This window comes from Anomaloglossus baeobatrachus, chromosome 6, assembly GCF_048569485.1.
Source record: "Anomaloglossus baeobatrachus isolate aAnoBae1 chromosome 6, aAnoBae1.hap1, whole genome shotgun sequence".
NCBI classification, from domain to species: domain Eukaryota; kingdom Metazoa; phylum Chordata; class Amphibia; order Anura; family Aromobatidae; genus Anomaloglossus; species Anomaloglossus baeobatrachus.
In genome coordinates this window covers 103295448-103318627 of record NC_134358.1, presented here as the reverse complement: position 1 = coordinate 103318627, position 23180 = coordinate 103295448, and the positions used below count along the sequence as shown (strand labels likewise).

At 49.4% G+C, this 23180-nt stretch overlaps 1 protein-coding gene across 1 annotated transcript in view; it reads left to right on the top strand.

Moving 5' to 3' along the window:
• The first annotated feature begins 3503 nt into the window (after positions 1–3503).
• Positions 3504–23180, top strand: part of ZC2HC1A (zinc finger C2HC-type containing 1A) — an 88947-nt gene continuing 69270 nt past the window's right edge. The window contains exon 1 of the mRNA XM_075353153.1: positions 3504–3663. Within this exon, the coding sequence (XP_075209268.1) occupies positions 3648–3663 (16 nt within the window). The 5' untranslated portion in view covers positions 3504–3647. The remainder of the gene's footprint in view (positions 3664–23180) is intronic.

Sequence of the window (23180 nt, the reverse complement as noted above, 5' to 3'; positions counted from 1 at the left end):
GTGTGTGTGTGAATGTCTGTGCATGTGTGTGTGTGCGAATGTCTGTGCATGTGTGTGTGCGAATGTCTGTGCATGTGTGTGTTTGAATGTCTGTGCATGTGTGTGTGAATGTCTGTGCATGTGTGTGTGCGAATGTCTGTGCATGTGTGTGTTTGAATGTCTGTGCATGTGTGTGTGCGAATGTCTGTGCATGTGTGTGTGCGAATGTCTGTGCATGTGTGTGTGTGAATGTCTGTGCATGTGTGTGTGTGAATGTCTGTGCATGTGTGTGTGAATGTCTGTGCATGTGTGTGTGTGTGTGTCTGTGCATGTGTGTGTGTGTGTGAATGTCTGTGCATGTGTGTGTGTGTGTTATTTTTTTTTGTGACCACAATTGATATTTTTTTACTAGTTTGGTGACTACATACAACATATTCATTAGCCTCTATATGCATGTGTCTGTGGCGTTGTGGTGTCACAATTCTCGCAGTTAAGACTTTTTTTCTATTTCTGTTAACAAATCCTGGTATTTTTAATGTAAATAGATCTGACATCTGCACACAACCTCTATACATTTGTTTTATGTGCAATACTACCTCAATGACATTTATTGTCACTTAACTGTTAAAAAAGTTGGTATGTAACTAGTGTTGCATTGCCATATTGTGTTCCACTTGCTGGGATTTGTAGTGCTGTGCACCACCAGCAGACGTTGGACCCATGCTATGTTAGCATTTAAACATTTCTGTTCCAGGTTGTGTTGAAATAAACTGATTTTGCTATTCAGTATCCTATGCTTCCATATTTTAGTGTGCGTACAGTATGTGTGTACAATGTGTGTATGTATGTCCTTTGTGTTCAGTATGTACAGTATGTGTGTACAATGTGTGTATGTATGTCCTTTGTGTTCAGTATGTACAGTATGTGTGTACAATGTGTGTATGTATGTCCTTTGTGTTCAGTATGTACAGTATGTGTGTACAATGTGTGTATGTGTGTCCTTTGTGTTCAGTATGTACAGTGTGTGTGTACAATATGTGTATGTGTGTCCTTTGTGTTCAGTATGTACAGTATGTGTGTACAATGTGTGTATGTATGTATGTCCTTTGTGTTCAGTATATACAGTGTGTGTGTACAATGTGTGTATGTATGTGTGTCCTTTGTGTTCAGTATGTACAGTGTGTGTGTACAATGTGTGTATGTGTGTCCTTTGTGTTCAGTATGTACAGTGTGTGTGTACAATGTGTGTATGTGTGTCCTTTGTGTTCAGTATGTACAGTATGTGTGTACAATGTGTGTATGTATGTATGTCCTTTGTGTTCAGTATGTACAGTATGTGTGTACAATGTGTGTATGTATGTCCTTTGTGTTCAGTATGTACAGTATGTGTGTACAATGTGTGTATGTATGTGTGTCCTTTGTGTTCAGTATGTACAGTGTGTGTGTACAATGTGTGTATGTATGTGTGTCCTTTGTGTTCAGTATGTACATTGTGTGTGTACAATGTGTGTATGTATGTCCTTTGTGTTCAGTATGTACAGTGTGTGTGTACAATGTGTGTATGTATGTCCTTTGTGTTCAGTATGTACAGTATGTGTGTACAATGTGTGTATGTATGTCCTTTGTGTTCAGTATGTACAGTATGTGTGTATAATGTGTGTATGTATGTGTGTCCTTTGTGTTCAGTATGTACAGTGTGTGTGTACAATGTGTGTATGTATGTGTGTCCTTTGTGTTCAGTATGTACAGTGTGTGTGTACAATGTGTGTATGTATGTGTGTCCTTTGTGTTCAGTATGTACAGTGTGTGTGTACAATGTGTGTGTGTATGTGTGTCCTTTGTGTTCAGTATGTACAGTATGTGTGTACAATGTGTGTATGTATGTGTGTCCTTTGTGTTCAGTATGTACAGTGTGTGTGTACAATGTGTGTATGTATGTGTGTCCTTTGTGTTCAGTATGTACATTGTGTGTGTACAATGTGTGTATGTATGTCCTTTGTGTTCAGTATGTACAGTGTGTGTGTACAATGTGTGTATGTATGTCCTTTGTGTTCAGTATGTACAGTATGTGTGTACAATGTGTGTATGTATGTCCTTTGTGTTCAGTATGTACAGTATGTGTGTACAGTGTATGTGTGTCCTTTGTGTTCAGTATGTACAGTATGTGTGTATAATGTGTGTATGTATGTGTGTCCTTTGTGTTCAGTATGTACAGTGTGTGTGTACAATGTGTGTATGTATGTGTGTCCTTTGTGTTCAGTATGTACAGTGTGTGTGTACAATGTGTGTATGTATGTGTGTCCTTTGTGTTCAGTATGTACAGTGTGTGTGTACAATGTGTGTGTGTATGTGTGTCCTTTGTGTTCAGTATGTACAGTATGTGTGTACAATGTGTGTATGTATGTGTGTCCTTTGTGTTCAGTATGTACAGTGTGTGTGTGTTGCACATATAGTGACAGGCAGCACAGTAAATGCAGCTCGCCTTTATTTTCAGGAATTATAATCTTTTGTAGGAGCGACACATATCAGAGCACTGACTAATGTAGAAAGGACATGTACAAAAAACACCACATAAAAGAGGAGCGAGGGCCCTGTCCAGAAGAGCTGACAATCTGAGGAAACGGAAACAATAATGCTAAAAACTGTTTTTACTGCTTCACTAGATACATACAAGGGTGTAGAATGAGGTTCCCAATGTACAGGGGAGGTTCTGTATCATCACAAGGTGTAGCAGAGGGGTTTTTTTTAAAAAAAGAGCCGTTTTTTGAGCCGAAAGAGCCGATTCTTTTTGGTGAGCCGAGCCGAATGAGCCGGCTCATCAAAAAGAGCCGGACTGCCCATCACTAGTGTACCAGACAGGTATGGCTCCTCCCACCTCACAGCTCCTCCCATCTCACAGCTCCTCCTATCACATAGCTCCAGCTCCTCCCACTGCACAGATCTGGCTATTCCCACTGCAGAGCTCCTCCAACCTCACAGCTCCTCCCACCAGACAGTTCTGGCTCCTCCCACATCTCCTCCCACCAGACAGTTGTGGCTCCTCCCACAGCTCCTTTTACCTCAGCTCCGATTCCTCTCACTGCATAGCTCTGCGCTCCAGCTTCTTGCACAGAACAGTTCTGGCTCCTCCCACCGTTTACCTCCGGCTCCTCCCACTGCACAGCTTCGGCTTCTTGGACAACACATCTCGCGGTCCTCTCACCTCACAGCTCCTCCTACCTCTGACTCCTCCTACCTCTGGCTCCTCCCACTGCACACCTCCGGCTCCTCCCACACTCACATCTGACAGATACACATGGACGGAACTGCAGCTATTGGTTGACCACTCAAACGAATGCTGAAATGTGCCACACCCCCTCAAGCGCTGATTGGATAACGCTCGCCACCCAGACCTCGCCTGTGGATATACACAGAGACCACGCCCCTGTCCTGCATTGCTCATGTATTTGCCTTAGGCTCGTGACCACGCCCCGGTAACAGATCGCGCCCCTTTCTTTAGATGTGTGACGTCGTCCTCCCGGTCAGACACGCCCACTGTTGTGTGCTCGCTGCCTGGTGACACGGCTCCTTCAGCCAATCGCTGTCCTGGTTCCCGGAGAGCCGGGCGTGTCTCCGTTACCGTGGTAGCCGGAGAGTGCGGCGGAGCGACACATCTAGGGGCAGTTACCATGGAGGATGTGGAAGGTAAGAACGGACTCTGGGGACTCCGGGTCACCCCAAGCGACAGCATCAGCTGATGGGGCAAATCCGGGAGCGCTGCAGGCGGGCGGCACAGCTCGGCCAAGGATGCTCATAATCCGATAAGAAGCAGCACAGGCCCCGGCACATCTGTCACTGGCGGATACAGGGCGGCACGGAGCACTGCCAGGCCCGGGTACAGCACAGCTGACGTCTGCTCCTGCCCGCGTGTGTGCCAGGCACCATGGGGAGTGATTACATTGTGCCTGCCATGCCAGCCTCCGCTGTGTGCCAGCCATGCCAGCCTCCGCTGTGTGCCAGCCATGCCAACCTCCGCTGTGTGTGATAGCCTCCACTTTGTGCCAGCCTCTACTGTGTACCAGCCATGCCGGCTTCCACTGTGTGCCAGCCATGCCGGCCTCCACTGTGTCCCAGCCATGCCGGCCTCCACTGTGTCCCAGCCATGCCGGCCTCCACTGTGTCCCAGCCATGCCGGCCTCCACTGTGTGCCAGCCATTCCAGCCTCTGCGGTGTGCCAGCCTCCACTGTGTGCCAGCCATTCCAGCCTCCGCGGTGTGCCAGCCTCCACTGTGTGCCAGCCATTCCAGCCTCCACTGTGTGCCAGCCTCCACTGTGTGCCATCCTTTCCAGCCTGCACTGTGTGCCAGCCTCCGCTGTGTACCAGCCTCTGCTGTGTGTGACCGCCTCAGCTGTGCCAACCTCTGCTATGTGCCAGCCTCCGCTGTGTGCCAGCCATGCCAGCTTCCGCTGTGTGCCAGCCATGCCAGCCTCTGCTGTGTGTGATAGTTTCCACTTTGTGCCAGCCTCTACTGTGTACCAGCCATGCCGGCCTCCACTGTGTGCCAGCCATGCCGGCCTCCACTGTGTGCCAGCGTCCACTGTGTCCCAGCCATGCCGGCCTCCACTGTGTGCCAGCCATGCTGGCCTCCACTGTGTGCCAGCCTCCACTGTGTGCCAGCAATTCCAGCCTCCGCGGTGTGCCAGTCTCCACTGTGTGCCAGCCATTCCAGCCTCCGCGGTGTGCCAGCCTCCACTGTGTGCCAGCCATTCCAGCCTCCACTGTGTGCCAGCCTCCACTGTGTGCCATCCTTTCCAGCCTGCACTGTGTGCCAGCCTCCGCTGTGTACCAGCCTCTGCTGTGTGTGACCGCCTCAGCTGTGCCAACCTCTGCTATGTGCCAGCCTCCGCTGTGTACCAGCCATGCCAGCTTCTGCTGTGTACCACCCTCTGCTGTGTGTGATAGCCTCAGCCATGCCAGCCTCTGCTGTGTATGATAGCCTCTGCTGTGTATGATAGCCTCAGCCGTGCCAGCCTCTGCTGTGTGTGATAGCCTCAGCCGTGCCAGCCTCTGCTCTGTGTGATAGCCTCAGCCGTGCCAGCCTCTGCTCTGTGTGATAGCCTCAGCCGTGCCAGCCTCTGCTCTGTGTGATAGCCTCAGCCGTGCCAGCCTCTGCTCTGTGTGATAGCCTCAGCCGTGCCAGCCTCTGCTCTGTGTGATAGCCTCAGCCGTGCCAGCCTCTGCTCTGTGTGATAGCCTCAGCCGTGCCAGCCTCTGCTCTGTGTGATAGGCTCAGCCGTGCCAGCCTCTGCTCTGTGTGATAGCCTCAGCCGTGCCAGCCTCTGCTCTGTGTGATAGCCTCAGCCGTGCCAGCCTCTGCTCTGTGTGTGATAGCCTCAGCCGTGCCAGCCTCTGCTCTGTGTGTGATAGCCTCAGCCGTGCCAGCCTCTGCTCTGTGTGTGATAGCCTCAGCCGTGCCAGCCTCTGCTCTGTGTGTCATAGCCTCAGCCGTGCCAGCCTCTGCTCTGTGTGTCATAGCCTCAGCCGTGCCAGCCTCTGCTCTGTGTGTCATAGCCTCAGCCGTGCCAGCCTCTGCTCTGTGTGTCATAGCCTCAGCCGTGCCAGCCTCTGCTCTGTGTGTCATAGCCTCAGCCGTGCCAGCCTCTGCTCTGTGTGATAGCCTCAGCCGTGCCAGCCTCTGCTCTGTGTGATAGCCTCAGCCGTGCCAGCCTCTGCTCTGTGTGATAGGCTCAGCCGTGCCATCCTCTGCTCTGTGTGATAGCCTCAGCCGTGCCAGCCTCTGCTCTGTGTGATAGCCTCAGCCGTGCCAGCCTCTGCTCTGTGTGATAGCCTCAGCCGTGCCAGCCTCTGCTCTGTGTGATAGGCTCAGCCGTGACAGCCTCTGCTCTGTGTGTGATAGCCTCAGCCGTGACAGCCTCTGCTCTGTGTGTGATAGCCTCAGCCGTGACAGCCTCTGCTCTGTGTGATAGCCTCAGCCGTGACAGCCTCTGCTCTGTGTGTGATAGCCTCAGCCGTGACAGCCTCTGCTCTGTGTGTGATAGCCTCAGCCGTGACAGCCTCTGCTCTGTGTGTGATAGCCTCAGCCGTGACAGCCTCTGCTCTGTGTGTGATAGCCTCAGCCGTGACAGCCTCTGCTCTGTGTGTCATAGCCTCAGCCGTGACAGCCTCTGCTCTGTGTGTCATAGCCTCTCCCATGTGTGCCATTCTCTGCTGCGTGTTCCATCCTCTGCTGTATGCCAGCCTGTGTCAATGACCAGGGCATTTTGCAAGAGATCTATGACAGAACCCCTGGCCTAGAGGGAGCTTTCCGGGCCTGGCATTGCCCCCCACATCCCAGTAATAAAGCCATCTGAGGGCCCCCTTTAGAAAGTATTATCGTTAAAAAGATATAACGCCACCTTTCTGCCACTCCACAAAAAAATAAAGCTTATACTCGCTTAATCCGTGTGACAGTCTTCCCCTCCCCCGCACACAGGGGTGGGCACAGGTGGCACCACCTGCGCTGGACGCTGACTCCTGTGGCCGGCAGGACGGAGCGGTGGACACTATGGCTTCCTGCTGTATAGAGCCCTCTTCTGCCCATGCATTGCAGAGCGGCCGTTCCCTGAAGGCCCGGGGGACGTGCACACCACTGCTTAGGACTTAAAATGTTAAAATAAAAAAACTATTTTTTTTTTTATCTTTGAATGTTTACACCCAGGGTACCATAACCTGTGCCCCCCACACTGCACTGTACCCCCAGAGGGATGGCATGTGACCCTGGGGTACACACACAAGGTAGAGCCTATGGGAACATTAGGGCTTGGGCTATATGGTGAGTTTCACAAAAAATCAGACTGGATGGGGGTCTACACCAGCAGGTGGTGGGATGTCAGGTGGTAAGCGGCTGATTCACCTGCCTGGCACTGCGATGCAGCAGCGACACAGGGTGGTCTCTGGATGTGCGGCCCGCTACAGGGCATGGTAACCGGAGCCCATCAGCAAGGAGGGACAGGTGAGGACAGTGAATGGGGCCATGCTGAGCGACCAAAAGATGATGGGGCAGACGTCCTATGTCACGGTGGGATGGAGAGGTAGATCTTGTCTGACACAGGCAGGCCGCCCCTTTAAAATCTTATATGCTGTCAGCTAAAACCACAAGTCTTTTAGGGTTGGAGAGTTAGAGAAAAATGTCTGACAGCGCCTCCGCTCTCTGCAGGTGGCGTGTGGTATGGCAGGTCAGCTTCTGTGTGGTGAATTGTCCTGAGCAGTAATACCGCACTCCACCTGTACACAGATGTGGGGCTGTTTGGTGTTTTTTTCTTTTTAATCCTGGACAATCCCTATAAAAATTGTAACAATATTCTGAGAATACGCTTGGAGATTGCAGAATATTCTCAGCATGTGGATGAGATTTGTGCAAATTGCTGCACATCCACAAAAGAAAACATTCTGCATCTCCTCCTGTGTGGATGGTGGGTATCAGAGGCAGCGGGGTCCGTCCCCACAATGACGGTGTGTCCTGAGGGCAGGGGTCATGCTGGGGGCCCTGAACATTAGGTGGTCCGGTAATCGTAGCCCCCTTGTGCCGCCGGGGGACAGCTGAGAATCTGGAGGTCACCTCTGCTGGAGACCGCCATCCCTGATGAGGGGTGTAGATTACCAAGCCGGATGACATCAGATTAGAGGACACACATAGATCTCCTCTCCTGTTACTAAATATAAAACACTGCAAAACGCCAACTTCTAAAAATATTCCTAACAATGAGAGATGGCAGAGCCCGGCCCGTGTCCTCTGTAGAGGACGCTCTCGTCAGCCGAGTCTTCTCTGCACGGCTGCGTTCACACAGATTGCAGAGTGAAATTTGCCGTAGATCTGAACGCCAATTTACTCCATTCATTTCTGCTTCTATAAGGGACATCGCTTTTTTCCAGATCTCACATTGAAACCAATGGGAAGTTATTTCTGGGGGATTTTGGGCCAATATCTATTTTAAATAAATGTGGTGTGAATGTACCCAGAACAGTCCTTGGCGAAAGCTGATCATACGCATTAAAGGGAACCTGTCATCACTATTTTCCCTTATGAGCTGCGGCCACCACCAGTGAACCCTTATATACAGTGTTCCAAAATACTGTATATAAGAGCCCTGGCCACTCTGTAAAATGTAAATAACACCTTTATTATACCCACCTGCGGGGCGGTCCGGTCCGATGGGTGTCACTGTTCTCAGTCAGGGGCCTCCTCCATCTTTTGTGATCGCTGTCCTCCTGCCCAGCCCCATGTGAATGATACATCCTGCGACAATCAGAGAGGCCTCCATTGCGCTCCTGCACTTGTGATCTTTGATTTGCCCGGCTGAGGGCAGAGCAAAGTATTGTAGTGTGCAGGTGGTCTTTGACCTTTTCTTGCGCCTGCGCATTACAATACTTAGCTCTGCCCTCAACGGGGCAGATCAAAGTGTGCCTGCGCAGGACCGCAATGGTGGCCCATGTGTGAATGACACAGCATGGGTCCTGCACATTGGGCTGGGCAGGAGGACATCGATAGCACTAGATGCAGTAGGCCCAGACCAAGAGTAGTGACAACCCTCGGACTGTACCGCCCCCTAGGTGAGTATAAGAAAGGTGTTTTTTACAGGAGGGCTGGAGAAGGTGAGTAAAGTGTTGTTTTTTTTTTTTCTCACAGACACGTCTTTTTTCCGGTGCGTGTCACACGGAACACATCCGTGTGGTCCGTGTGTATTACGTGTGACACGTTTGCGTTCCGTGTGACACCCGTGATGCCGGAGAGAAAACGTACATGTCGGCGTAAGAAACACACGGACACGCATATGTACGGAACGGACACATGTTCCGTGCGCAAATGCTTACGTGTGTCCTAAACCATAAGAATACCTAGGTGTATGTGTGTACGTGTCTCCGGTACGTGCGGAAACTGACCAAACACGTACCGGAGGCACGTAGGTGTGAAAGAGGCCTTAGCTAGCTTTTGGCTGGCAAGTACTATGACCTTCCCACCCGACCCATTCACACTCAGTTTGGGTAAAAGTGCATATGTTTTCAGTATAGAGCGGTGAATAAGCTGCTGTCAGTGGCCTCTAGTGACAGAACACAATATTTGTCAGAGTGCCCCATATATGTGATGGGTCTGTGCGATTCCAGCAATGGCTTCTGCTGACGTTACTGGGCTCTAGTATGCCACCATTACTGCCTGTTCGGGAATACCACACAGCTTTCCTAGACCCCTCCTTACATAGCCGAACGTCTTCTGGTCTTTAATCGCTGTATAACTATGACTGTATAACGTCTTTTCAGGATTCTGAGAAAGCTGAGTGGTTACTTCGGCAGTTATTTTACTTGTCCTGCAGATCCGTCATTGGGAACCCTTCTGTCCGCCATATTTGTCATACACTTCAGTGGAGAGGTGGGCGCCCTCGTGTGTCAGCCCTAACTGACTGTATGAGCACACAGCTTTGTGGGACATGTAGCCCTTATAAAAACTGCACAATTAGGCCCCAATTAATTATTTTTTTGTCTTGTGGTATTCATTGTCATTTTTCTTCAAAATAGATTAAAAAAGGCACAAATACAGTGATAAAAGTGTTCTATACCGCTGCAGAAACTGACATTTTATCATATCATAATTAGCCCACTTAGCGCATCTCGGGCGGGGCAAAGAGGCTCAGCGCATTTCTCCGCCCATTGGTTTTGCAAGTCTCCACCTCCCTCACTGGTGATTGACAGCTCTGACTTGTGAGCACTGTCTGCAGAGAAAGTGCAGGCAAACCACTACTGAGTACACTCAATTCTGCAGAATGGATGCAATGACCAGAACACTAAAGGCCCCGTCACACTAAGCAACATCGCTAGCAACATCGCTGCTAACGAACGACTTTTGTGACGTTGCTAGCGATGTTGCTGTGTGTGACATCCAGCAACAACCTGGCCCCTGCTGTGAGGTCGTTGGTTGTTGCTGAATGTCCTGTGCCATTTTTTAGTTGTTGCTGTCCCGCTGTGAAGCGCAGATCGCTGTGTGTGACAGCGACAGAGCGACAACTAAATGTGCAGGCAGCAGGAGCCGGCTTCTGCGGAGGCTGGTAACCAATGTAAACATCGGGTAACCAAGAAGCCCTGTCCTTGGTTACCCGATATTTACCTTTATTACCAGCCTCCTCCGCTCTCACTGTCAGTGCCGGCTCCTGCTCTGTGCACATGTAGCTGCAGGACACATCGGGTTAATTAACCCGATGTGTGCTGTAACTAGGAGAGCAGGGAGCCAGCGCTAAGCAGTGTGCGCTGCTCCCTGCTCTGTGCACATGTAGCTGCAGCACACATCGGGTAATTAACCCGATGTGTGCTGTAACTAGGAGAGCAAGGAGCCAGCGCTAAGCATTGTGCGCTGCTCCCTGCTCTGTGCACATTTAGCTGCAGCACACATCGGGTTAATTAACCCGATGTGTGCTGTAACTAGGAGAGCAAGGAGCCAGCGCTAAGCATTGTGCGCTGCTCCCTGCTCTGTGCACATTTAGCTGCAGCACACATCGGGTTAATTAACCCGATGTGTGCTGTAACTAGGAGAGCAAGGAGCCAGCGCTCAGTGTGCGCTGCTCTCTGCACGTGTAGCTCCGTGCGGTGGTAACCAAGGTAAATATCGGGTTGGTTACCCGATATTTACCTTAGTTACCAAGCGCAGCATCTTCCACGTGGCGCTGGGGGCTGGTCACTGGTTGCTGGTGAGCTCACCAGCAACTTGTGTAGCCACGCTCCAGCGATCCCTGCCAGGTCAGGTTGCTGGTGGGATCGCTGGAGCGTCGCAGTGTGACATCTCACCAGCAACCTCCTAGCAACTTACCAGCGATCCCTATCGTTGTTGGGATCGCTGGTAAGTTGCTTAGTGTGACTGGACCTTAAGGCCACGTGAACACGCTGAGTATTTGGTCAGTTTTTTACCTCGATATTTCTAAGCCGAAACCAGAAGTGGAACAATCAGAGGAAAAGTATAATAGAAACACGGGCTCCACTTAATTTCTTACTTGCTGCTGGTTTTGGCTTACAAATACTGAGATAAAAAACTCTCCAAATACTCAAAGTGTGCACATGGCTTAAAGGGGTATTTCCATCTCCAAGATCCTATCGCAATATGTAGTAGGTGTAATAATTATAATAGTAAATACCTCCAATTAGAAATGTAGTATAGTTCTCCTGATTCACTGTCACTTACCTCATGTCCAGGGCATTGCAGGACCTTAGGTATCCATGGTTATGACCACGAGTAACTGACTATATGCATGGCCGTAACCATGGATACCTAAGGTCCTGCAATGAGGTAAGTGACATGACTATCAGAAGAGCTATACTACATTTCTAATTGGAGTTATTTGCTAATATTCTTATTATTATACCTACTACATATTGGGTCAGGATCTTGGAGATGGGAATACCCCTTTAAGGCTATGTTCCCACAATGAGCTTTTGGTGGGTTTTTGGTGCAGTGTATTTTCGCAGTGCATCTTCACATTCCAGGAAATGGATTTATAGGAATTTCATGGCCATTAAGTTTCTATTTCACTCGGCGTAAACTCTCCTGGAATGTATTTTCCAAATCCACAACATGTCAGTTTCTCTTGCGGGTACACTGAGTTTTCCGTGCAGATTTTGCCTATAGACTTACATTAGATGCAGAAAATCCACAAGTAAAGAACGCCCATGCACACCAAAAACGCATGTAATCCACACATGATACCAAATAAGTATCAAAAACAAAACCGCTTTATTTAAAACATGATATATCAACACAAGACAAAAAGTGTCAAAAATGCGATAAAAACAAACATAAAAAACGCAAGTAACCTAACTTACATAATTGATGCAGAGATTCTGCAATATCAAAAACCCAGCAAAAGTTTATTGCGAGAGCGAAGCCTAAGGGGTACTTTGCACGCTGCGACATCGCTAGCATCGGCTAGCGATGCCGAGCGCGATAGCACCCGCCCCCATCGCACATGTGATATCTTGTGATAGCTGCCGTAGCGAACATTATTGCTACGGCAGCTTCACACGCACTTACCTGCTCTGCGACGTCGATCTGGCCGGCGACCCACCTCCTTCCTAAGGGAGTGGGTCGTGCGGCGTCACAGCGACGGCAGGCGGCCAATAGAAGCAGAGGGGCGGAGATGAGCGGGACGTAAACATCCCGCCCACCTTCTTCCTTCCGCGTAGCCGGTGGAGGCAGGTAAGTAGATGTTCCTCGCTCCTGCGGCTTCACACACAGCGATGTGTGCTACCGCAGGAACGAGGAACAACATCGTATCTCCATTATGAAAATGACCGACGCTACAGAGATCACCGATTTTCGACGCTTTCGCGATCGTTTATCGGCGCATCTAGGCTTTACACGTTGCGACGTCGTTACCGGCACCGGATGTGTGTCACTTTCGTTTTGACCCCGACGATATCGCAGTAGCGATGTCACAGCGTGCAAAGTACCCCTAAGGCTCTGTGCGCACTCTATAGCTTTGTGGTAACCACAAAGATGCACGTTTTTGAATTAAAAAAAAACGCTCCCATGGCAAAAATAGATCCAAAAAGCGCATCTCATAGACTTTGCTGAGGAAGGAGATGCATGCAGATTTGGCACCAAAACTGCACCCAAAAAACGCACCAAAGACTCGACAAAACATGCAGCATACGCATGAGGTCTAAAGATGACATCTGTATACGTACTGTATCCAGCTGCTTATGTGCCGTCCCCACGTCAGTAGCAGCCGAGCTGCTCGGATCCGGATCCGCAGTGGCTCGAGGGATTTCCGGACCCGGGGGTCGCGCGGACACTCACATAAAAAGGGGACGTATATGTACGGGGATTGCTGTAAATACTTTGTGACGCCACCTATGGTGCGTGACAAGTTGTGGTACCACCGCTGCTGTTGTGGAGCACCCGGGGGCGATGGGATAGCAGCTGGATGTTAACCCCTCCGTGGGTAGGGATGGCTGCCCAGGGGCTCAGTGTCCAGAACACGGGGAGTGTTGTAGGCTGGAGGTGGCGCGCCGGGCCGGATCGGGGAGTGTTGGTGTACTCACTGTGGAATAATTGCACACAAGTCCGCTGGTAAACCAAAAGTCAGTGGCCGGCTGCCGCGTCCAGGTGTACTCGGGTCCCACACCCGGCTGGTGTACCGCTGTCCCTTCCTCCGGCACTCTGTGTTTCTCTTGTGTTGATTTAACCCGTGTGGAACGGGAGAAATCCGCTCCCGGTGTCTTGTGTACCTGAGGAGCCGTTGCCTGCGAAAACTGACCCTTGGGATTTCAGTGAGTGTTTGCGGATACCCTATCCCCGCGGTGTCTGCCGTTTTGCTCTATCTGGGCTCAACTTCTGGAGCTAGGCCTGAAACCTGCTCCTGGCCTGGTGAATTAGAGAAGGGGCTTGCAACCGTCTTCTAACTAGGGTCCAGGTACCCCGCCTGTGCACGGTTTCCGGACCGGATCTCCGCTGTCAGTATCGGCGGCTCCAACCCTATCTCTGTCCACTCTAGATCTCCCGCGACCGTATTCCCGTTGCCTCTGGACACGGTCCACTGCTTGCCACCTAGCCAGTAGACTAGGGCAACTACCCTGTCTACTCTCCACTAGGCTCAGCTTTCCTTTTGACAGTCTGTCACTGTCACTCCTGTCCACCTGACCTCCAACTTTAAACTCAAAACTGATCTGACTTGTTCCCGCCCCCGGATCCTCAAGACCCCCTAGGTGGGCGCTCCCAATCCGCCTAGTCCTGCCCACTGGTGTGTCCTTCTTACCCTGGGGGGTGGCTAGGATTTTGTGGCTGATGGAATCTTGTGTGGGAAGGTGTTATGTAGGGTGTTGTGTACCTCTGTGACCACCTGGCGGCGCCAGGGCGTCACACTTAATTTATTCTATAGTTTGGGTTGGCAGACTCCTTTTAAATTAGGGAAGCCATTTCACCCCCGATCTTCTCTGTGAGGTCCCAGATTCGGGGCCCGGATCTCTCAGATATTGCCAGCCTTTCCACGGGATTTGCCATAAACATCTAAGATCTGCTGGTCTTTGAATTTTGGGGAGGCTCCTCTGAAGCATCTGACATTGTCACTTCTTTTTCCTCCATGTTTGCTTCTTCTCAGACTGATACATTTTTCTCTGGCCTTTTCCATGCGGACGTTACTTTACCAGAACAATGACCTCACTCGTATGAAGCTTATTTTCCCTGGAATAACATTTTTCCAGTGACACGTGAACAGCAGATGTCAGCGGCAGCCGTCTTCTCGTGTCTTCCTGGCCATCACTGAGCAGGGAAGTGCAGAAGAGCGCTATTCAAGTGAATAAGATCCCTGCACTGCCGAGTATGAGGGGATTGCAGCAGTATGCTAGTACCTCTGCTCCTTGAGGAGCAGTGGAAATCCTACAGGTTGGGCATTAAACAATAGAAAGGGATGGCATGACCTAGCAATATGGCACTATAGCACCCTCGAGCCACAGATTGGGTACGTCTATGCTGAGCTCTGTCATCACTCCCTAGATACATCAGCCCACATCACCTGACCACTTAGTCAGTGCCGTCTCTGCCTCCTGTGCAAAGGCCTAAGACACACAGCATGAAAATCAGAGCGAGTGGAATGCGATAAAACATCGCATTCCACTCGGACCAATATTAGCCTATGTGCCAGCACCCATGAGCGATTATTTTCTCAGCCCTAATCGGACCGAGAAAACAATCGCAGCATGCTGCGGGTGCAATGTGATCCTTGTTTCTCTCACACCCATTCAAGTCTATGGGGCAAGAGAAAAATTGCACTGCACTTGCAGTACACCGGTACACCAAGTATCACAATAGCCGGCTACGGAGGAGAGAGGGAGATAAATCCCTCCCTCCCATCCTCATGGCCGGCCTGCCCCCCCGACCCCCCACCCCCCGCAGCTGAGGTCCGATCGGACCTCAGTCGCAATGACACTCAGCTCCCACTGTGCTGCCAGCGTGAGCAGAGTGTCATGCGAGGATCACATTAGTCCCCGTGTAGACCCGGCCTTAAATATCCTTTCATCTATATTACTATACTACAGTATACACACATGAAAGCTGAACTGCAATCTTCTTGATTATTAGGAACTGTGTAGTCATCATCAGTCACTGTAAGGCCTCGTGCGCACTTACCGGATTTTGCCGTGGATTTCCTGCGGTTTTGCTGCATGTTTCACTGCAGAAAATGTTCATAACATCTCTGCAGTGAATCACCAGCAAAACCTATGGGAAAAAGAAATCCTGTGCGCACTGGGCGGAATTTGACAGCTGCATGTTTTGCTGCGGGATTCCCGCAGCAAAAACAATTGCATGTCAACTCTTTTCCGCACGTCGCTGCGGGATTTCACTCCATTGACTGCCATGTAATTGTGAAATCCCACAGGGAATAACGCAGGCAGCAAATTCTGTGCGGTTCACTGCGTTTTCCTGCGTTATTCTTTCCGGTATTTCGCGGTTTACCTGCGGTAATGTACATCGCTGCCTGCAGTTTTGCAGGGAAGTGATGTCATTATGACAGGAAGAGGAAGCTGAGCAGAGAGTAAACACACACAGATCACACACACACCACACTCACACAGACATAGAACACAGACACATAGAGCACACATAGAAAGCAAACGGAAATATAGAAAACAAAACACGTGGGCTCCGCTATATATTTACCGTCCAGCCGAGGTAAGCACACAGCGGCGGCCCGGTATTCTCAGGCTGGGGAGGGAGAGGGGCAGGGTTAATGTCCCCCGCCTCCCTCCCGCAGCCGAGAATATCAGCCGCCGCTGCCCCGGGACTGTCGCATGCATTATGCGGCAGTACCGGAGTGTCCCCGGCTCTTCCTGCTGCCGTGATGCAGTGGCAATCAGAGTAATACAAGGAGTTAATGGCGGCGGATCACCGCCATTAACTCCAGGCTTGATCATGACAGCGTCTATGAGACAGCTGACATGATCAACCCATAAGTAAAGTGAAAAAACACACCGAAAAATCCTTTATTTTAAATAAAACACTAAAAACCCTCGTTCACCCTTTTATTAACCCCTCCCGAAACAAAGCTCCGACGTAATCCACAGCTCCGGCGTAATCCACAGGTCCTGCGCTGCTTACATCCAGCCGCGACTGACACACAGCGCTGAATGAATGCAGCGAGACGGCAGAGGTAATTACCGGTCATTTCCCACGGCCGGTAATATGAACTCACTGCCGACCGTGAGAAATGCAGCGATCTGTCCTCTATCTGTCTCTATATCTATCCCCCTATCTGTCTATCTATCTACTATCTATCTCAGAAGGAAATGATTTTTTTTTTATTTTTTTTTTCAATGTGCTTTATTGCATTGAATGCAATAAAGCACATGTACCAACTCGCACGCGGCAATACCGCGAACAATACCGTGGTAAAACTGCAGCAAACCGCATGCGGTTTGCCGCGTTTTTTTTTACCGCGGGTGCGATAATCTTTCAGTGCCTGCGGAATTTTCTTGAGAAAATTCCATTTTCCAGTGCGCACATAGCCTAATAGGAGTTTCTAAACACACCCATTCCCCTCCCCCTTTTTTATCCATTCTTCACATCTCCTTTCCTTTGTGGAGAACGTTAGTGTTACAGTCTGTTAATCTAATATATAAAGCTGAATGTGTGTATGTATGTGTGTGTGTGTATGTATGTATGTCCGGGATTGGTATCTGCACCGTCGCAGCTACAGCCACAAAATTTTGCACACTCACACTTCTTGACCCCGAGAGCGTCATAGGCTATGTTTTGAGGGGAGATTTTAACTCCGCGCTTTACAGTTATTCGCCAAAAACCCTGCCTCCATTAAAGCGAATGGAGCTGGGAGCCACAGTGCAGCCAGAACTTCAGAAGAATGCGCAGCCATGCCCTTAAATGGAATGCTGGCGTGTTACAATGCAGCCAGGGAAAGAGACAGACACAGACAGGGAAAGAAACAGACATAGACAGGGTAATAGACAGACACAAAGAAAGAGACACAGACAAAGAGACAGACTGACAGGGAAAGAGACACAGACAAAGAGACAGACTGACAGGGAAAGAGAGAGACAGGTTAAGAGACAGACACAGACAGGTAAAGAGACAGACAGACAGGGAAAGAGACAGACAGACAGGGAAAGAGACAGACAGACAGGGAAAGAGACAGACAGGGAAAGAGACAGACAGGGAAAGAGACAGACAGGGAAAGAGACAGACAGGGAAAGAGACAGACAGGGAAAGAGACAGACAGGGAAAGAGACAGACAGGGAAAGAGACAGACAGGGAAAGAGACAGACAGGGAAAGAGACAGACAGGGAAAGAGACAGACAGGGAAAGAGACAGACAGGGTAAGAGACAGACAAAGAGACAGGGAAAGAGACAGACAGGGTAAGAGACAGACAAAGAGACAGACAGGGGGAGAGACAGACAGGGGGAGAGACAGACAGGGGGAGAGACAGACGGGGAGAGACAGACAGGGGGAGAGACAGACAGGGGGAGAGACAGACAGGGGGAGAGACAGACAGGGGGAGAGACAGACAGGGGGAGAGACAGACAGGGGGAGAGACAGACAGGGGGAGAGACAGACATAGATAGACATTCAGGGAAAGTGACAGAGATAGATAGACATTCAGGGAAAGAGATAGATAGACAGACGGAGAAAGAGACAGACACAGTCAGAGACAGACAGAAAGATATAGAGAGATATATACAGAGGGGGAGACAGACATAATTACATTTATATCTATTTGTTTTGTGGGTTTTGTGTGCAGAATACATTTTTGTTAATACATTCTATTTTGTTAACAGCAGTTATTAACCCGGGCGAAGCCGGGTAGTACAGCTAGTCACTTTGTATATGATGTAATAGTAATCCCCTTCAAAGAACGTAAAGATTTGAAAATCCCACATAACATGAATGTTGATAGAGAAGAATGAATGAGTAATTTAATAATAGCTGAATTATATAGGGGAACTAATGACAGGATGTATTAAAAAACCTGGCATGTTCTTAAAGGGTGATTCACATCTTTAGAGGTTTTCACATATCCATAGGACAGATGATTACTTGCGGCTCGGTGGACGTCCTGTGTCTGCGGCTGGACACGTGCACTTCGGCTCCATACATTTTTAATGAAGCTGCTGGAAAAAGCCAAGTGCTGTGCATTTTCTGTCAGAGATGCATGTGTTCAGCCATTGCTCCATTCAGACGAAGCTCTGTAGATACTCATTCTTGCTCCATTCAGACGGAGCTCTGTAGGCACTCCATTCTTGCTCCATTCAGACGGAGCTCTGTAGGCACTCATTCTTGCTCCATTCAGACGGAGCTCTGTAGGCACTCATTCTTGCTCCATTCAGACGGAGCTCTGTAGGAACTCATTCTTGCTCCATTCAGACGGAGCTCTGTAGGCACTCCATTCTTGCTCCATTCAGATGGAGCTCTGTAGGCTCTCATTCTTGCTCCATTCAGACGGAGCTCTGTAGACACTCATTCTTGCTCCATTCAGACGGAGCTCTGTAGACACTCATTCTTGCTCCATTCAGACGGAGCTCTGTAGACACTCATTCTTGCTCCATTCAGACGGAGCTCTGTAGACACTCATTCTTGCTCCATTCAGACGGAGCTCTGTAGACACTCATTCTTGCTCCATTCAGACGGAGCTCTGTAGACACTCATTCTTGCTCCATTCAGACGGAGCTCTGTAGACACTCATTCTTGCTCCATTCAGACGGAGCTCTGTAGACTCTCATTCTTGCTCCATTCAGACGGAACTCTGTAGGCACTCATTCTTGCTCCATTCAGACTGAGCTCTGTAGGCACTCATTCATGCTCCATTCAGACGGAGCTCTGTAGGCACTCATTCTTGCTCCATTCAGACGGAGCTCTGTAGGCACTCATTCTTGCTCCATTCAGACGGAGCTCTGTAGACACTCATTCTTGCTCCATTCAGATGGAGTTCTGTAGGCACTCATTCTTGCTCCATTCAGACGGAGCTCTGTAGACACTCATTCTTGCTCCATTCAGATGGAGTTCTGTAGGCACTCATTCTTGCTCCATTCAGACGGAGCTCTGTAGACTCTCATTCTTGCTCCATTCAGACGGAGCTCTGTAGACTCTCATTCTTGCTCCATTCAGACGGAACTCTGTAGGCACTCATTCTTGCTCCATTCAGACGGAGCTCTGTAGGCACTCATTCATGCTCCATTCAGACGGAGCTCTGTAGGCACTCATTCTTGCTCCATTCAGACGGAGCTCTGTAGGCACTCATTCTTGCTCCATTCAGACGGAGCTCTGTAGGCACTCATTCTTGCTCCATTCAGACGGAGCTCTGTAGGCACTCATTCTTGCTCCATTCAGACGGAGCTCTGTAGGCACTCATTCTTGCTCCATTCAGACGGAGCTCTGTAGACACTCATTCTTGCTCCATTCAGACGGAGCTCTGTAGACACTCATTCTTGCTCCATTCAGACGGAGCTCTGTAGGCACTCATTCTTGCTCCATTCAGACGGAGCTCTGTAGGCACTCATTCTTGCTCCATTCAGACGGAGCTCTGTAGACTCTCATTCTTGCTCCATTCAGACGGAGCTCTGTAGGCACTCATTCTTGCTCCATTCAGACGGAGCTCTGTAGACTCTCATTCTTGCTCCATTCAGACGGAGCTCTGTAGACTCTCATTCTTGCTCCATTCAGACGGAGCTCTGTAGACTCTCATTCTTGCTCCATTCAGACGGAGCTCTGTAGACACTCATTCTTGCTCCATTCAGACGGAGCTCTGTAGACACTCATTCTTGCTCCATTCAGACGGAGCTCTGTAGGCACTCATTCTTGCTCCATTCAGACGGAGCTCTGTAGGCACTCATTCTTGCTCCATTCAGACGGAGCTCTGTAGGCACTCATTCTTGCTCCATTCAGACGGAGCTCTGTAGACTCTCATTCTTGCTCCATTCAGACGGAGCTCTGTAGACTCTCATTCTTGCTCCATTCAGACGGAGCTCTGTAGACTCTCATTCTTGCTCCATTCAGACGGAGCTCTGTAGACTCTCATTCTTGCTCCATTCAGACGGAGCTCTGTAGACACTCATTCTTGCTCCATTCAGACGGAGCTCTATAGAGGCCCATTCACGAGACTGTGTCAGACCCCACCGATCAGCTCGCTATCACCTATCCTCTGGATAAGTCATCATTTCTAATACCAGGAATAATTCTCTACATCAATATTAGGTGGTTGTAAAAAAACCTCTGAGGACCCTCTTTGGATCCTGCAGAACACATTTCTTTTTGTTTTGTGCGATGGTTTAATGTATTGTGTTTTTTCTGTTGTTAGTGATGTGCGTCAGAGAAAAGTAATGTATGTTATGTACAGTAGATATATCTAGACGAAATATGTGCATTCCTATATATACTGTACAAATAGATCATGAAAGCAGTGCGTGATCATATAATTTGAAGAGGTTGGCCACAACTTTAACCCCTTCACTCCTGACAATTAGCCATGCTCAGTCCCGGCGGCATCAGCAGGAAATGCTCAGTCCCAGAGCTGCCAACGCCGCTATCAGAAGCTCAGAGACTGAGCATTTCCTGCTGGCGCCGCCAGGACCAAGCACAGCTGTTCGGCAGGGGTGTCGAGGACCCCGGCCAGTTAGATATTGATGACCTATCCTAAAGATAGGCCATCAATGTTAGTGTAGTGGCCGTCCCCTTTAAAGGGAATCTTTCATCAGGTTTTTGCTTCCCCTTCTAAGAGCAGCAAAATGTAGAGACAGAGACCCTGATTCCAGCAATGTATTATCACTTGGTGTAGTTGTTATAATATCGCAGTTTTTTCTGTTGCAAATCTAACAGTTCTCTGAATGCTGAGCTCTAAATAGTGCTGCCCACAACTGTACTGATTGACAACTTTTTATGTACACTGTGCATAGGCAGAAAGCTGACAATCATTGGTTGTGGTGGGGTTATACAGGGCTTATTATGGAGGATGGCATAGAAGCATGTTTACTAGTTGTCTGTGATAATCTCCTAGTAAAACAATGATTTTGTCAAAATTACAGCAGCAGGCCAGTAAGAGACACATCGCTGGAATGAGGGACTCTATCCTTACATTATTCCACTCTTAGGGGTACTTTGCACACTACTACATCGCAGCTGCGATGTCGGTGGGGTCAAATTGAAAGTGACGCACATCCGGTGTCGCTGTCGACATCGGAGTATGTGAATCCTTTTAACTACGATTAATGAGCGCAAAAGTGTCGAAATTGTATGATCGGTGTAGCCTCGGGCATTTCCATAATGTCGCTGCAGCGACAGGTACGATGTTGTTCCTCGTTCGTGCGGCAGCACACATCGCTGTGTATGAAGCCACAGGAGCAAGGAACATCTCCTTACCTGCGTCCCACCTGCAATGAGGAAGGAGGTGGGCGGGATGTTTACGTCCCGCTCATTTCCGCCCCTCTGCTTCTATTGGCTGCCTGCCGTGTGACGTCGCTGTGACTCCGCACGACCCGCCCCCTTAGGAAGGAGGCGGTTCGTCGGCCAGAGCGACGTCGCAGGGCAGATAAGTGCATGTGAAGCTGACGTAGCGATAATTTTCGCTACGGCAGCTATCACAAGATATCACATGTGCGGCGGGGACTATCGCGCTTGGCATCGCTACAATCGGCTAGCGATGTCGTAGTGTGCAAAGTACCCCTTAGATTAAAGAAGTTGTCCAGTTACCAAAACTGATTTTTGTTTTTCTGATAAATCTTGCTAATATGTGCCGCTCCACACATCTATTATGTTTTTTCAGCACTATTACCTTTTATGCTCTAGCAGCACACGGTCATTGCTGGCTGCAGCTCTGATGGGGTTAATCTCTCTTCTGACTTCCTGGGTTCAGTTCCTAAAACTCCCATAATTCTTTGTGGCTCTAGGGCTGTATCTAACTTATCTAACACACCCACTGTGTCTAACACACCCACTCTCCTCGCCACCCAAAGTCTCCTCCCTACCTCTTCCCTGTGGATGCACTGAGAGAAATCACAGCAGAGACAGCCGAAGCTCCCAGCTCTGCACAACCAGGGGAAGAAAGCGTCTATCTTCTGCTTGTTCTCAAATAGTTCATAGTCTGTGTGTGTGTGTGTGTGTGTGTACAGAAATTATGATTATTAGCCGGCGCAACATGTAAAAAAAATAATTGGGGAAAAAAAAATGAAGGCGTCATGAGATTGCTTTTTTTCCCTCTTGCCTAGTCTGTGTGTCGTCTGTATCATCCGTGTGGCATGCATTTTGCAGGCTACTTTCACATCAGCGTTTTTTTGCCTGTAGGCAAAAAAATGTAAACCGCATATAACCGGATCCTGTGGATTAAATGTGCAACGCATGCAACCATTATTTTACCGGATCCTTCTGCAGCGGGACACAGAATTTATCGGCCGGCACTGGAGTCAGCTGACTCCTGATCTCACAGCCCGCACAGGCTGCGATGGATGCAGGTTAACAGCCGTCACTGCCTGCTGCCGATCACACGTGACCGTGTGCAGGCTGTGTGGTCAGGAGTTCAGCTGCGTTCAGATAGCTGACTCCTGTGTCGGCCGATTAGGCCGGGGCCCACACGGTAATTACTGCGATCCCCTCGCATGACACTCGGCTCACGTTGGCAGTACAGCAGAGCCGAGTGTCACTCGTGTGTCCCTGCCCACTGAGTCCGACTGTAGGGACTCGGGGACACACTGTTCTGTGTCCCCCTGCATCCATCGCAGCGTCTGCGGGCTGGAGTTCAGATCAGCTGACTCCAGTGCCGGACTGAACTCAGGTAACCTCACAACCCGCACACGCTGCGATGGATACAGGGGGACACCGAACAAGTGATCGTCCGGCACTGGAGTCATCTGATTACTTGTTATGCTGGCGCTGTGGTCAGGAATAGGCATGAGTGAGCAGTAAAATGCTCTGGTGCTTGATGGGCGAAGCCAATGGCATTTTTTTTTTTAATTAATTAAAAATAAAAAAACAAAAACCCAAACACATAACGGGGTAAAAAAAAAAAAAAAAAAAAAAGTGTGGACTTCCACTGCATTTTCTATTGCGAAGGGTAACCCAAGCAGCTACTGGCTGCTAACCGCCGCTGCTTGGTGTTACCTTCACTGGCAATGGAAAATCCAGGGAAGCCTTTTTATTTATTTATTTTTATATATATATACCAGATGAGTCCATACAAACAAGGAAAT